We start from the raw sequence: 15859 nt of genomic DNA, 5'->3' as shown, positions 1-15859 counted from the left end.
TCAAGTGCGGGACCCTGACCCTCGCTGGGGCCCGGCCCAGGAGGGCCGGAGAGGCAGATCAGTGGGCTGGCTGCGGAGGCGGAGATTCCAGCGCGGTCTCGTTCAGCGAGGGGCCTTGGACAAGCCCCGTAGCATCTGCAACAGTCAGTCTTGCAGGATTTCCAGGGAGAGCGCGGGCTCAGCACCCGGTTCCCAGCGTATCCTCAATGAACCGGTGCCGATACCTGGTACCGTGACAGGCGGGACAGAGTCCCTAAAGGCCTTCGGCCCTGAGAAGCGTGTGGACCCAGGGCCAGACCCCCCTCCACCGCCACACCGCAACCCCCCAGCAGGTCCAGAGATGACTCCCACACGTGTCCAGGTTGGAGCCTCAGGCCGCCCTCTCATATCCCACCCAGGTTCCCCTCGTGGCCTCTGGCCACCCACAAACACACTACATCTACTCGGAAATATCTGATATTATTTCCCAACATTTTGATAATTCTTTTTACAAATTGAATAAAAGGAATGAAGGGGAGCGTATGTGGGAGCCCCCCCAGCCAGGCCTTCAGGTCTTGATGGGAGGTGACAGTGTGACAACTTCTCCTCACTCACAATTCCTGGCCTGCTGCTCTAACCTCTCCCATCAACCTTACCTAAGAGTGAGGTGGGGGCTTTCTGAGGATGTGGGGTTCCCCCTAGAGGGGACTCCGGGCATCCTGTTTCAGACCCTGAGCTGGGTCGGGCTGGGGGCCCATGTGGGCCCGGAGGTGGCGCCGGCGCCGTCTCTCCTGCCGGCGGGCCAGCTGCCGCAGCTGCTTCCGGATGGCCCAAAGCACCAGGTACACTTCCCGCAGCATCGCAGCCTCTCGCGACTCCAGGGGGGACCAGGTCTTCATCTGGGAGGCAACTGAGGTAGAACTCACAGATGACTGTGAAAGAGAGAAGATGAGCACAGGTGAACAGCGTGGTCTAGGGAGAACCTGCTGGTGAAAACACCTGCAGATAAACAGCAAGGCTTGTTTAATACCATCTCTTCTGTCCGGCAACAGCTTGGGTACCGCCTCCTCCAGAAAGCCTTCTGGGGCTGTCTCTACTCTCGGGTTTGCCCTGTTACACCACGTATTATACACGATTTGTTCTGTGGACTCATCTGTTTTCAATACCAGCATGCAAATTCTTGGAAGCCAGGGACCATGTCTGACCTACCTTTGAGTCCCCACTAGAGTTCCAGGGAGAAATGAAGGACAGTCTCCAACCCAAAGCTCTCTCCTGAACTCAGGCCTGTATTTCCCACTGCCCCCTAGACATGTCCCTGAAGATGTACTTTGACACCTCAACTTATCCTGTCCCAACGCCCTAAACTCGCCACTCTCTTCCCTCAGTCGGCTCTGCTCCCAGTGAATGGCTCCAGCCTGCTTTGACCTCTGTCTGTCCCTCTCCCCTCACCACCACCCAATCAAGCACCTGGCATAACAGTTCTACCTCTTAAATATCCCTCCAACCCATTAGTTTGTTCTACCTGATGCCTCCCTCCCCATCCAGAACATTCTTCCCTGCTGACCTGAACTGCAGCACCTCCAGTGGGTCTTCCTGCCTCTCTGCTCCTGGCCCCTTCTGACTTCCCTCCACAGGGCGCTGGGTGAACTTTTATTTTATTTTTTGACTGCGCTGAGCAGCCTATGGGATCTTAGTTCCCCAATCAGGGACTGAACCCAGTTTTCAGCAGTGAGAGCTCCGAGTCCTAACCACTGGGATGCCAGTGAATTCCCAAGGTGAACTTTTAAAAATTATTATTAATGTAGTAATACATTATTCAAAACCAAAATAAACTGACTTGGTAGTGAGCTAGACATTTCCCTTTTTAAACTAAAATTTTGACTTTGAGATAATTGTAGACTCCCATGCACTTGTGAGAAATGAATTCCTTATTCTGTTTACAATAGTAAAATCTTTTGTAAAGATTTTCCCTTTATTTTCCCTCAGTAGTAAAATCTTTCAGATCTTTAGTTCATAGGATATTGACATCAATACAATCCACCGATCTGCATTTTTCTCATATTTCCCTGGTTCTACTGGCACTCATTTGTGTGTTGGATTCTACCCAATTTTATATCCTCTGTGCAGGCTCAGGTATCCAATGACCATACTGAAGATACAGGAGATTTCCATCCGCACAAGGATTCCTCATGTTGCCCTTTTATAACCAATCCACCTCCCCCAACTCTCTCTCTGTAGCACAGCCCCTGGAAACCACTAAACCACTAATCGGGTCACCATTTGTCTAATTCTGTTATTTCTGGAATGGTATATAATGTAAGTGGGATCATAATATATATATATATATATATATAAACTTTTGGATTTGCTGTTTTCACTCAGCATAATTCCCTTGAGAGCCATCCAAGTTGTTGTATGTATCAATATTGTTCCTTTTCATGGCTGAGCAGCATTCCAGAGTATGGATATAGCGAAGTTTAACCACTCATTCTTTGAAGGACATGTGGGTTGTTTGGGGCTATTATGAATCAAGCTGCTATGAACATCATGTACAGATTTTTGTGTGAACATAAATTTTCATTTATCTGGGATAAATGCCCAAGAGTACAATCACCAGGCCATATGATAATTGCATGTTTAGTCTGATAAGAAGTGACCAAACTGTTTTTCCGGTGTGGCCACACCATTTTACATTCCCACCGGCATGAATGAGCAAGGGGGATCTGGGAGGGGAAGGAGGGGCTGCTGGGGACAAAGGGGACATAGTGCTGACCTTCCAGCTGCACATCTGCCAGCCAGACTGCAGGGCGGAGGCCATGAGCGTGGAGATGGACTTGACGGCCGCCTGGGGCAGCTGCAACAGTGATCTCCGACGGCGACCCGCCTCCACCGCAGCCCCATCCATGGTGGTCTTGGCTAACAGGCAGGGGTCAACCACCTTAGGGGACACATCCATCTTGGAGACCTTAGCCTCCTTGGGGGGTTCAACCAACTTGAAAGTCTCAGACACCTTGAAAGCCTTCTCCGCCTTCAACTCATTTTTCTTGGAGTCAGTATGATCCATGATGACTGACTTAGCTTTGTGTTTCCAGAAGAAAACCTATGAACCGAGACAGGGAGAGGAGGGACAGAAGAGAGGAGGCAGAGCAAGAGAAAACTGTCAGGTGAAGGGAAGGCCCAGAGAAGGGGCAGCTGTGTCCTGGCCTCCCCGCCAGCTGTCCCATCCCTCACCTCCTCCCTCCCCGGCTTGTCTGGCCACCGGAGGCCAGGAGGGGCAGGAGGCCAAGTGAGGGAGTGGGGGGTTTCTGTGACCTGGAGGTCACTGACCAGCATCCCCCACCCCAGCATGTCGGGAGAAAGGGGCTCTGAAACTTACCCAGCGGCTAATCTTTTGCCAAATCCATCGGAAGAACTTAATAACCACTGCCATTTCTCCCGCTTACACGAGCCCCAAGAAGGGGGCAGAAATAGCATTTAATTCAGTGGGGACGGGGAGGGGAGAGGCTGCAGGCCAGTGGCCGCCACCTAAGGGGTCTCTGGGGAACTTCAGGCACAGCAGTGAAGAAAGAAATAGGAATCCAGGAGGAAAGATCCCCACAGTGAGTAATCCTAGGTCCTTCCTCCCCTCCCTGAGACAGGGAGAGGAGACAAAAGTGGATGAGAACCCAGAGGGCGAGAGAGTTCTAGACCATTGTGAGAGTCTGCCTGGCCCTGACCCCAACCCCCGAGGCCCTTCCAGGACCCCCAGAGCCAATCCCTGTGCCCTCGACCTTCTTTCCCCCAAATCCAAGGAAGGGAAACTCACAGTTAGTGAACACATCCCTGGTGCTCCTAGGGCATTTCCCATGTATGAGCCATGTAACCCCTCCCAGCTGCCCTTCAGGTAGGCATTCTTGTCAGGGCCATTTCACCCAGGAGGAAGCTGAGATTCGGGGAAACCAGGAGAGTCTGCCGAAGTCATAAATCTAGGGAGCCACAGGGCAGGGAGTCCAAACCCCAAGTCAGCCCCCAGGATCCCGCGCTCAGTAGGTCCCCGCGAGTTCAGGCCAGGGCCCTCCCGAGTGGCGGCTGCTGCTTCCCTGCCTCTCCACTAGATGGGGTCCTTCTCCCCACCTGCCTCTTCCTCCTGGGACGGGAGCTGAGGCTGTCAGGGAGGGGCCTGCTCACCCGCAGGGGCCTAGCGTCAGCCAGCTGGGGGTGGAGGCCACGGAGGCTGGCCAGGCCTGGCAAGGGCATAGTGTGCCCGGGGAGCCTGGCCCACACCCAGCGTTGAGACAAGGGGCCCATTCAGGGCCCCCCGCCCCGCCCCCAAGCAGCCACCCGGATCCAGCCCGCAGAGGGGACACGCTGGGAAGCTGGGTGGGAGGGGGGGGGGATCCTGCACAATCACCAAAGGCCCCATTGTTCCCCTGTCCCCCACCAGCACGTGGGCCGATGCCCCCCCCTTCCCCACTCCCTCTGCCTTGCCTGGCCTGCCCCTTCCCAGGACCCAGGCCGTGGGCTCCCTTTTCCTCCCACATCTCCCACGCTGAGCCACCTCCCCCCCCACACCCCCCCCGGCCCGGGCAAGAGCTTCAGAGGAGCCCACAGCCTCAGTTTTTCTCCCACAAGTGGAAACTGGTGGTGCTGGTCCCCTATCTGGGCGCCAAGCAACAAGATGCCAACCTCCAGATTCAAGTTTCTTCGGATTTTTTAATTATCATTATTATTTCAATAACAACCTGAATCCCAGAACTTCCAGATACACTGTCCGTCCTCCCTCTCCTGGCAGAAGAACAGGGGGCGCGCTCCAGGGAACAAGGTGGGGGCGGCTGCCAGGGAGCCTCCAACTCCCCCGAGCCATCTATCGCAGGGGGTCCCAGAACACTGACGGCTGGGAAGGGAGGAGGGGGGCTCTGTCCAATGTCCCATCCCGATGCCCCCTTTCCTCCGTCAATGTGCAGGGGTGCCCCAGCCCAGTCCCCGGGCATTGCAGGGACATCAAGGAAGGGTGGGGCCAGGCCCCTTCTCAGCCTTCGACTCCCATCCCCGGGGATCAGGGGGCATTAAAGCTGCATAGGAAGAGGGGGCAGGCAGCTGGCACAAGGCCTAGCAGCTGTGGTGGCCCCCCAAAGGCACATTGTGAGGGAAGGGAGGCTCAGACTGAGGGCCCATTGGGCGCTGGGGGTCCAAGCCGGGGGACCCCCGAGGAAGGCAGCTGCGCCAGCTGCTCGGGGCTGGCCAGGGCACGCAGCAGTCCGTTCTCCTGCTCCAGCGCCGCGTTCCGCTCCGCCAGGTCCCGGATCTGCTCCTTCAGCACCTCCACCTCCTCCCGGACCGCAAACATGAGGTGGGACTTCACCAAGTCCTGGGGGGTCCAGGAACAGGCAAAGAAGTGTCAGAGGTCCCAGGCCACCACCCCACCCTCAGCCCCTGCCCGGTGCCTTGAGGAGGTGGGTGTTAAGAGATGCCCCTGCTCCCAGATGACGGGGGAGGGCTGGGGAAGAAGAAGTCAGCCAGGGAAGGAGCAGGGTGTGAGGGACGGGGGTGGGTAAGGACGCTGGACAGAGGCAAGGTCAGGGCTCAAAGACAGAGATGGGGGCCTGAAGCAGGCTAGGAACCAGTGTATGTTGAGGGTTCAGGTGGAGACAAGAGCGGGTAGAGGATCCAAGGGAACCCAGCTGGGAGCAGGTTGAGCAGCTGGGAGTCAGTATATCCCTAATAACGGAGGGGATGGAGCTTCGGGGCTGGGGCCTGGGCATCAGCACGCGGACCGGGACCTGCTGGGATCAAGATGGCTTCTCTTACCATGGCTTGTTCGATCTTGTTGTCAATGCCAACCAGGCTTCCGGAGCCACTGGAGAGACACAGGGAGATGAGAGGTGAGGAGAAGGAAGGGGTGCCAGGCCAGGTGTCTGGACAGCCCAGCCCACTGCCTTCCAGGTGCTTCCTCGGCATGGGCTCTGGCCTCCTCCATGAGCCCTATTCGCTGCAGCCTCCCACCCAGACCCCTGCCTGTACCTGTGACAGTAGAGAATCAGGGACAGGAGGGTTTTGTCCATCCCCCGGCGGGGTGAGGGCCGCTGCCCGGGCCCCCCTAGGCCCCGGTGGGGTGGGGGTCCAGATGCCCCTCGGATGGGGGATGCTCCCCGAGGCGAGCAAGGAGAAGAGACACAGCCCCTTTTCCGGGGAGGTGCTGGAGCCATCCCCACCACTCGGGTCTCATAGGAGGATACCAGGGACTTGACAGACACCCCTGGCTGGGCCATGCCCAAGGAGAAAGGGTCCTCAGGCCTCCCCAGAAGGAGAGGGCTGCGGCAGAAGGACCGCCTGGGGGGCTCAAAGCCCCCCGGGCAGAGCAGAGTCTGGCTGGTGCCAGGCAGGCAGAAGGGAGACAGTGCCTAGGGGGTGCTGGCGTGATAGATATACACCATCCCCCAGGGCAAAGCCTGGCTGCTATTGGCTCCTCAGGGACACGGGGACCCCCTCCCGCCCGCTCCATGGTGGGCGGGAATTCCCAGACACGGTCAGCGCCAGTGTCCCCTTCTTACCCTGGCACCAATCCCAGCACAGAGGGGAGGGGGCCGGCTGAGGACAGTCAGCTGGTGGGCCGAGTCGGGGGAGGGGCTGCGGGGCCAGAAGCCTGGGTCAGGGAGAGCTGTGAAGGGGGAGCCTGGCCCTGGGAGGCCTCTTCCCACCTCTGACCCCATCCTGCCCCCTCCGGGTGAACACTGGCCTCCCTCAAGGCCTCAGCTGCTCTCGGCTGGGAGGTGAGAAAGAGAGTGGAGGTGATGGGGTGGGGGGGCGTCTCCGATGTGCATGTGGTCTCCCTTGGACTAGAAGCATCTCCCTGAAGCACGAAGGCCGCATCAGGGGTGGCCCCTGGGGCCCAGCCAGAGGGTGCCCCACACCTCCTACAGTGAGGGTGAGGAGGAATGGGAAAGGTTACCACAGCAACAGAAAAAGCCTGAAAGACAAGTACCAGCCTATGGAACCCGGAACCCGGGTCTGGTATCTGGGATCTCAGAGGGAGCGAGAACTTAAGAAGAGGTGGGAAGGGGAGGCTGGAGGTGGGATCCTGGGGAAGAGGTGCAGGTGCTTTGAAGATTCCTGGGAGCTGATGGCGGGGAGGGGAGAGCAGGTCTGGCTGCAGTTTACTAAGTGGCCACCAGAGGTCGACTCAAGCCTGGCTCAATGGTCCCCAGGGCCAGGCTCTGGGTCCCAGAATCTGGCTCTCCCCCAAGCTGGTCTCTCCATGGCCCAGGGCCTGCACTGTCCTTTGCGCCCTGTCCTCTCCTCGAAGGCTCCCTCTCCTCACCCCGTGGCTCACCACCCACCCTGTCAGCTTCTGCCTCAGCCGCCTCAGCCCTCCACCCATACCCACCTCCCACCCCAGTACCGCAGGAGCCCCGATCCTGACCTCTGGCCCCCAGCTTCGCCCCTCTCAGGGAAAGGTGGCCCCAATACCCCCACATGCTGAATGCCTCGCCCTTGTGCTCCCTTGTCAAGCCCTCTCTCCTGGTTGTCAGTTCCAACTTGCTTCCCCATGGGGGGAATTAGCACTCAACCCAAGGTGACCCTTGCATGGGGCCCTGCAGCCAGGAAGAGAGCACGAGGGCACTGGGAATTTTCCATTTCCCATCCAAGGTCTGGGTGCGGAAGCCGCTGACAGGTGGAGTAACCAACAGGGTGACCAGGCCTGCGAGGGCAGGATAGGGTGAGGTAGGGGAAGGACATCTGGGACACTCGGGGTTGGCGGGGAGAGGACAAGATTAAGAGCAGAGGAAGGGCCAGCCGGCTGGAGCATCTAAGCAGTTTTCAAGGTGTTTCAAACCAAGACACCTGGGTGGAGACTGAGCCACCAAAGAACCCCCACCCTCAGCAGTACACAGAGACCAAAGAGGGGCAGATCCGCAGGAGTAGGAAAACTGGCCTTGCCTGGCGGACGCTCAGTAAAGATGCCAAGTAAGTTGTTCCTTCTTGCCAGAAATAAAGGAAAAATACAACAATAAACATTTGTTGGCTGATAGATGATTATCTCCTGTTTGTTTGTCTAGCGCTGGAGAGGTTTTGACAGCACTTTCCACTGGCACTTTCTAACATTAGCATTTCAAGGGACCAGGACTCTGGCAACCCAAGTCCTCCCTTTGAGAACCCCCGAGTGAGGGACCGCTGGCACTGTGCTGGAATTCCTGATCAGGGTCTGGAGTGGGAAGCTTGAAGTTGACTGGATGGGATCAGCCTTCACCACAAGCCCCCAAAGCAACTTTGTGTGAGTCAGAATAAAATCCTTCAAAACACTTATCGCCATCTTCTCGAAAACTGTCATGACTTCAAGTGTGAGTGGTGCCCCCTGGAGTTGTGCAGTACATAACAGGGAACTCTGGCCCTGCAGGACTCAGGTCCTGGGACAAGGATAGCAGTAGAGGCTAGTCCTTCTTTTTCAAGGTCAAACGAAACAGCCTCAAAATGAGGATCGGAGGAAGCAACTGGACACCTAGGAGAGTGGGGGGGTTTCCGATGCTGAAGACAAGGGCCAGCCCTGCTTCCTCACCGCGTTTTGAGGAGCCCCGAGGGGCTGGGCCAGAGGTCAACCAAGTGGCATCCGGCTGCCCTGTCTATACTCCCTCCCAGATCTGTGGTGCCCCTGGGGTGGGGCCAGGCCAGGGAGCGGAGGATGGCTCCTCGCCTGGATTGGGAGAGCTGTCTCTGCCTCTATCCTGGAGAGAAAGGGCATCCCAGAGATGGCTGTCTCCGCCTCTCCTCTTGGGACACAGGCATTTCAGTAGGAGAGTGGAGAGAAAGTGGCTTTGGGGGCCGACCCAGGCTCCAACAGCAGGCCTGCCACTTACTAGCGGGGTGACTTTGGACAAGTTTCTAAAACCTCCGTCCTTGGAGTCTCAGTTTTCTTCATCTAGAAAGAGGGATCATGGAGTTGCTCTTAGAATTATGTGAGATAAGAAGTAGCATCTGACCCCAAGGAAGCACTAGATAAACAAACGCACCATTTATTTCCTGAGTTCCTAGAATTTATTCCTTGTAATACTTGGATCCCCCATGCTGGCCATCTACCCAACCATCCACCTATCCCCTCATCCATCCATCCATCCATTTATTCAAGTACTTTTCAGCCTCCAGGCCCTGTTGGGGCAGAAAGGTTCTTGCAACCCAGGAGCATGTGAACAGTTTGATTTCACCATGCACCCTCTGTTCTCCCATCCCCAGATTTCTAGAATGGTCAGGCACCCCCAACTCCCCACCTGGGATTCAGACACTTAATATGCCAGCCCACTCTCCCTAATCAAAAGGGAGGCCCCATGCCACTCATATACCCTGTTCTGCCAGCTCCAGGCACACCAGAGAAATGAGGTGGGGGCTACACACCCCATTCCAGGGGGCCAAGGAGGTAGCCCAACCCAAACCCGCTGGCCCAGCAGGGTGGAGCAGGAGGGGCTGGGCTGGGCCTGAGCCCCAGAGGCTTGGAGCTCAGCAGGGTAAAGTGGAGGCTGGGAGGCAGACCGGTCAGACTGGGGTGTTTGAGGGGGTGGGACAGTGGGAGGAAGGGAGGGAGGAACAGCCCAAAAGAATAGAGCTCAGGAGGCTTCCGGAAGCAGAACTTGCTAAGAGAAAGTAGGAGGCTGGTCTCTGAAATCAACAGAGGTGGAGGAGGGAAGGGAGCCCTCCATGCCAGCAAGCCTCCCAAGTGGGAGTGGGAGTGGGAGCGGGTGGGAATCGCTGAGAATAGCAGCCATGAGGGCAGGTGACTCTCCTGGCCGACCTCGCACCTCACTCATTCCCTAGAGGAGGGAACCCAGAGGTGGCCCGACCCACCCCTGCTCTGTCCCTCATTCTCCAGTGCCCCCAGCAGGCCCCTCACCCCTCCGTCCCATTGGCTATCACCCCTTCTCTTTCCTCTCTGCCCCACCTCAAACACTCAGTCCCTGATTCGAGGGGAGGGGGGCACCACTTGAGTGCAAGACAGGAAGGACAGACTCCCCTCTGGAACAAGTCCCCTGGCACCCACAATGCCCTGCCCCTTGGTGGCCTCCAAACAGGAAGTCCCTCCCCGCAAGGGCTTCAAACAGGAAGTCCCACTCCTCCTCCAAAATGAAAGTGGCGACTCCCTGGCCCCTTTCCTGGGCTCCTGTCAGTCCACAGCCAGAAGGCAGTCGCTTGACCATCTGACTCGCCATTTTGTCCCTCCCCTTTTGGTTTGCTGACATTCCTATGTTGAAACCTGGCCCTCAGAACAGGAAGTTCTGCCCACCGTGCCATGAACAGGACACTCTCTCCTGAAGGGTAAACCCCAGCAGATCCTGCTCTTCTGTGCCTTCCCTGTGACCGACAGCCAGCCTCTCCATGGCTCGGGCTTGGCCTTGGCCTCTGGGAAGGGCTCAGAGCCCAGGGTGACCCTAGTGCAGAGAAGAGAAACTTAGGGACCTGCTTTCTTGGTACCAGAGGTCCTGGGACCCTAAAGTAGTCTGCATGGAGTCCGAGGATGTCACCTCTACAGTCAGGAGTCCCACTGCCCTTGGGAGGGAGCGGGGGAATGGGGAGGAGACCAACTCCCCATTCTGGTCTCCTGCACAGTTGCCAGTAAATTCTTAGGGTTGGCCAGATGATCGCTAAATCTGCAAGAGCTCTGGAATTTGACAACAATGACTCCCTTCAAACTCAAAAAAAAAGTCTACAATTTGACAGTCTTAAGCCAGAGAGTCCCACCCAGCTCTCTCCACAGAGAGGGGAGTAGGTCTCAAATCAGCTTTGCCCAGTTTCATGCCCAGGCCGGGCTTCTCTGTTTAAGAAGTCCTTTCCAAGTTCAAGCTGGGGGGAAGGACACCTACCAGGCAGTTTCCCTGCGGTTATCCCAGGTGCTGGGTGTGGGGGGAGCCGGAGCCCACCTACCTATCATCATCGCTGTCCAGGTGGCCACTGATGGCCAGCATGGAGCGGGCGAAGTTGAGGCTCTGGGCAGCCACTGTTCCAAAGGGGTCTGGAGACTTGTGAACCAGACTGGCATCGGGGAAGAAGTAGAGGGCTGGGGAGCTGGGGCGAGAGTCGACTGGGGGCACCTGGAGACAGACAGGTAGGAACCGTCACATTGAGCAAGAGAAAGGATCCAGCCACGTTACAACTTGCCTAGTGGTCTTCCTCCCGCCCCAGCTCTCCCCACACACCCCCTCTGTCTTCTGAGGACACAGGAGTCCTTCCCCCATAGACCTCCTTTCCCCTGGCTCTGGGGAAGGCACTGGGCAGGTACTAGAGGCAAGGGAAACAGGGACTATCCTGAGGACTGGGTTGACTGGCTTCCAAAAAGTGGCTCATGGGGTATCACAGAGGGGCTCTGGTCTGCCCACCAGTACCCTTCGCCCACCTAAGCCAGGACCCCTAATCAGAGGCTAGTCAGAGAGTGTGCCTTCTGTCACCTGACTTCTTAAGGCGACTCAAATGTCAGTTCCTCAGAGGGGCATTTCTGCATCCTTTGACTTGTGAGTTCCACTAAACTGTTCTATTTTTTTTTTATAGTCCCTACTGTTATCTGAAATAAAATTATTTTTGCCTCTCTGCTGCTGGAAGGTAAGCTCCAGAGGGCAGAGCTTATAGTTTGTTCAATAGCTATTTGTAGAATGAATGAATCCTCAGAAACTGGTCCTCCGCCTTCTCCCTGCTCACCCCCCCTCTGCCCATTTTAGTCTCTCCTCTCAAACTTCTAGGGACTCAGGTGAAGTTCTGCTCCTAAGCTTGGCGCTCGGGGGCTGGTGGGGGGAGAAGTTGCGGAGACGGATGGAGGTGGAGCCTGGGCGTGGACCCACACAGCCCAACAGGCGCTAGAGGTGGCTGCAAAAGGGCGGGGGCCACAGGAACAAGACGCCTCTGTGAGGCCCCAGGAGGCCCCGGCTTCTCGGAAAAGTCAAGAACAGAGAGTCCAAGGTGGTTGGCCGCACTAAACACGAGGAAGGGGACCCAGGTGGTGCCCCCAGCCCTCCTTCAGGCCCCTGTTAGAAGCAACCCAGGGAGAAGAGGCCTGGGGGAGTGGAGATGGAGACAGACTTGGGGGCAGGGAAACAACAGCATGGATATCTGCACGCAGGAAGAGATCAGGGCGTGGGGGAAGGAAAGGGAGCTGGGGGCACAGAGGGGAGAGGGGCAGGCCCAGGGGACGCTCAGGCAGGGCTCAAGGTTAGAGAGAGCCGAGGCTAGGGGCAAAGGGGGCTTGCTTTGGAAGCGTGTGGGGAGAGGGACCAGTAAAGGACACACATCTTCTCCCCTGGGGTAGGAACTGAATGAAAGAACTCAAGAAAAGTGGGGGGGCGGCATGAGAGATGTGCGTTTGAGGCCAGGAGGGGGTGGGGGAGCCGGTCCTGACTGGTCCTGACAAGGCCCAGACACATAGTCGCAGGTTATTTTTACACTGTGGTTTGTGCCCAAGGCCAGGAAGGGGAAAAGTTCTCATCCTCACACTCCCTGCCTTGCGTCCAAGGTGTTATTTTCTCCTTCAGGACAGATGCATCCAACAGCCCCCCCCCCTCCCGCCCCCGGCTGCCCACCCCCTCCACCCACAAGGACCCAGGCATCCTGCCTCCCAGCCCAGACTTGTTCCTCTTCTGGAGCAAAGGATTGAGCCCTTTCTTGGCCGTCTCCCACCTCTCTCCTGCTCCACGGTGGCCACCCCCAGTGATGGATCTTGGAGAGGCTCAGACAACTGGGGGTAGAAAGGATAAACCAGCCCAAGTCCCATCCCTGTAACAGGTTCCCTCACCCCCACCCAATTCTTCAATGTCTTGGGATGAAGCTAGAGATGGGGCTGGGAGGGTGGCTAGTGAAAAGAAAGAAGATCCCCTTCCTCAACTGGAGAGGGGACTGCAGAGGAGAGATTTACAGCAGAGTGCCTACTTTTTCTCTTGTCCCCCAACCTCAGCAGCTTCCAGAGGCCCAACTACCCCAGCACTGCCTGGGCTCTCCACCCTCAAAGCCTGAAGAAGTGAGACCAAGACAGAAGGTGAAGGCCAAAGTGAGGAGGCCACATCTCCACGACAGACGGAACTGGGCTACATGGAGATGGACACTCAGGTCAAAGGCAACACACGGAAGGCCAAAGAGAAAGAAAGGACAGAAAGTGGGGAAGAGGGAGCCTAAGAGAGAAAACAGGGCCACGTAAGGAGCAGGAATGGGCTTCCAAGTGAGATGGCAGGAAGAAAAAAGACGGGCAGTCTGATCTGACAGACTGGTGACTGGGGAGCAGGCAGAGGTCAGTATAGAAGGTCAGTATAGAAGTGGGGGCCAAGCACCGCCCCTTGGGTGTCTGCCCAAACCCTGGAACCCAGCTCTTACCTGTCCCATCTCCTCTGGAGCAACCAACTCCATTCTCAGCCGCAGGGCTCCATCCTTCACACGGGACAGTGGAGGGGTCCCCGTCGCTGCCGACACTGCGGAACCTCCTGCCTCTGCTTCTACCCTCAAGGTGGGCAGGGGTGTGGCAGCCCGGGAAGGGCCCGCGCTATCCCCAGTCCCGGGCTCTGGGGGGCGCTGCTGGGGTGGGGAGGCCGACAGTGGGGGTGTCTCCACCTTGGCCTTGCCGGGCACTGCCAGCTGGCCCAGTCCCCCAGTGAAGGAGCGGGCCTGAGGTCCAGGGGAGGTGGGGGGCGGGCGGAGCCAGGAGGTGGGGACCTGAGACAGGCCTGGCTGTGGGGTAGGGGTGCCCAGGCCCAAGCTGGCCAGCTCCAACCTGGAATCCAAAGATCTGCCCCCGTTGCCCCCTGAGGCCCCTCGAATACCCTCCAGGAGCCGGCTGAAGCTAGGGGGCTCCAGGTCTCTCTCGTAAACATCCACACATGTCCAACGGCCTCGGCGATAAGGCTCTCCCAGGCCTTGGGGCAGCTTCACCACCCGGAAACGGGAGGCGGGGGCCCCAGGCGGCGGGGAGCCGTTCCGGGGGGTGCTCTTGCCCCCTGGCTCGGGGTTGGGCTCCCCATTGGGCAGGCGGGGTGGGGGCCCGGTGGGGGCTGGGGCTGGTAGCCCAGTGGGGGCTGGGGCTGATGGCCCGGTTGGGGCCGGTGGCCCAGGGGGGGCCGGCAGGGCAGGGGCATCTGAACCCCCTGGGCTCCCCGGGCCCTCGTAGTCCAAGGTGACGCTGGTGATTTGGAAACTACTCTTCTTCTTGCCCCCACTCATGGTCTCTGGGGCTCAGGACTGGGCCAAGGTGGGCAGGGGGTTGGTGGTGGCTCTTCAAGGGGCTCAGGCACCCCTGGAGCAGGGGGGCCACATGGCGGGGACATCAGGGCCCCTGCGGATGTCTGGGTCCGACATGGCAGGAGGGCCTTCTGGGAACTGGGGGGTGCCTGGCTGGTGAAGGGAGAACAGGGCAGGGGAGGCTGCGGGAGTGGGGGGGCAGGGGCAGGTTTTTCCTGCTGCTGTCGTTGCTGAACTCCAGAGCTGAGTTTGCAAACTAGAAAGAGAAGGAGAGGGAGAGAGAGAGAGAGAGAGAGAGAGTGTGTGTGTGTGTGAGAAAGCAGTGGGCAGGCCACCTCTGGGGCTTCCTCTCTGGGGAGCAGAATGGGGGAGGAAGGGGAAACCGCCAGACACCCAAAGACAAAGACAGAAATGACAGAGACCCGAGCAGAGGGAACAGAAATGACAGAGAACCCGAGCAGATCCTGGCGGGAGCAGAGAGCAGGAAGAGGCAGCTCAGACCCAAAGTTGGGCATTTCTCCCTGGGATTCAAACTCGTGCGAACCCAAGTTGTTGCAAGAGCAAGGGCTCCCAGGTCTGGGTGAACAGGGGTGAAGCTGCTCCTCAGCACAGCCAGGCCTCGGGGGGGCCTGTGCTGGGCCTCCGAGCGCTCCCCCAGCACCACACCCCAACCCCCCGCACCCCAGCTCCCCTATCCCCCGGGCAGGCTCTGCCCCGGTGCCCCTCCCAGCCTAGAGCCCTACCTCTCGACGGCGGCCACCGAGCTGGGCCGGGGGTCCCGGCCGCCTAACGTGTGGGACTGTCCGTTCCCCAGGGCCTCCTTGGCCCCAGCAGCGCGGGGTGGGGGTGGGGGGGCGCGCAGGCAGCGATCAGAGGCTGTCGGGTTCTCTTCGGGGGCCGCACCTCGCCCCGCAAGGCATCTCCGCGGAAAGTTTGCTGTCCAGAAAAGAAGGAACTCCCGCCTCCTTGGCGGAGCTCAGGCGCGGCCTCTGAGGTCCCCAGGCTCGGCGGACTGAAGCGAGAGGGGGGCGGCTCAGCCCCCTCCCCCCGATCCCGCAGGTGCTGCCGCCTCGGTGGTCGTCGCGGCGACGGGCCCTCCCAAGTCTCCTCCCGCGTGGCACCGATGGGTCTCTCTCCGCTCCTCTCGGTCTTTTTCTTTCTGGGCTGTTGACAACCCCCACACCAGGAAGTCCTGCCTCCTCGGGCCTGCTGACTGCTCCTCTCCTCCTCCTCCTTCCCCTCTTCCTCCCCTTCCTCCGCCCTCTCTCGCTCCTGGGGCTCCCGGCCAGCTGGCCCGGGGCCAGGTCTGCCACCGCCACTGCTGGTGCGGCTGCCGCTGCCGCCGCTGCTGCTGCGGGGGCCCCGGGACAGGCTGCCTTAACCCCACACCTGCTGGGCCGCAGCCCAGCGCTTCCTCGGAGGGAGGGGCCGCGGAGGGCGGAGAGAAAGGGGGAGGAGTCTGCGGGGAGGCTAGGGATTCCCTTACTCGTAGGCACTTGCAGCCATTGGCCTACGGACGCGCGGAGGCGTGGGGAGGAACTCAACCAGGGTTCCGCCGGGTGCCTGCCACCCCATCAGCGCCCAGTAAATGGTTCTGGTGCTGCTATTGTCATATCTTCGCTGGCTTTCACAGTAACCGAACGAGGGAGATACCGTTTTTCTCCCCTGCTCTTATTTTTTCAAGTGGATCTTTGTGGCAATTTTCAAACAT

General features: G+C 58.6%; 1 protein-coding gene across 2 annotated transcripts; it reads right to left on the bottom strand.

Annotated features, from left to right (window-relative positions):
- Positions 1-440: 440 nt before the first annotated feature.
- On the bottom strand, positions 441-15568 carry LOC129637800 (sperm acrosome developmental regulator). 2 transcript variants are annotated; one of them, XM_055562075.1, is made up of 6 exons: positions 14892-15568; positions 13291-14404; positions 10864-11030; positions 5767-5815; positions 2753-3079; positions 441-911 (listed from the first exon to the last, which is right to left on the bottom strand). In XM_055562075.1, exons 2-6 carry the CDS (start codon positions 14128-14130, stop codon positions 678-680), a joined length of 1617 nt encoding a protein of 538 aa, XP_055418050.1. In that variant the 5' UTR covers positions 14131-14404; positions 14892-15568; the 3' UTR covers positions 441-677. The 2 variants fall into 2 exon arrangements, with proteins under 2 accessions (XP_055418050.1, XP_055418049.1); XM_055562074.1 differs by lacking the exons at positions 441-911; positions 2753-3079 and adding an exon at positions 4656-5326.
- Positions 15569-15859: the final 291 nt, after the last annotated feature.

The sequence above is a fragment of the Bubalus kerabau genome, chromosome 23 (assembly GCF_029407905.1).
Source record: "Bubalus kerabau isolate K-KA32 ecotype Philippines breed swamp buffalo chromosome 23, PCC_UOA_SB_1v2, whole genome shotgun sequence".
NCBI lineage: Eukaryota > Metazoa > Chordata > Mammalia > Artiodactyla > Bovidae > Bubalus > Bubalus kerabau.
The sequence above is the reverse complement of the archived record's forward strand: the minus strand, read 5'-3'. Positions and strand labels throughout refer to the sequence as shown.

What these genes read in the sequence shown, in the direction of transcription:
- LOC129637800 (XM_055562075.1), bottom strand. Translation starts at nt 14,130, where the DNA reads ATGAGTGGGGGCAAGAAGAAGAGTAGTTTCCAAATCACCAGCGTCACC. An exon ending in CTGGACAGCGATGATGATAG is followed by an intron (nt 5,816 to 10,863) that starts GTAGGTGGGCTC and finishes GTGTCTCTCCAG; the next exon opens with TGGCTCCGGAAGCCTGGTTG. An exon ending in ACAAGATCGAACAAGCCATG is followed by an intron (nt 3,080 to 5,766) that starts GTAAGAGAAGCC and finishes CTCGGTTCATAG; the next exon opens with GTTTTCTTCTGGAAACACAA.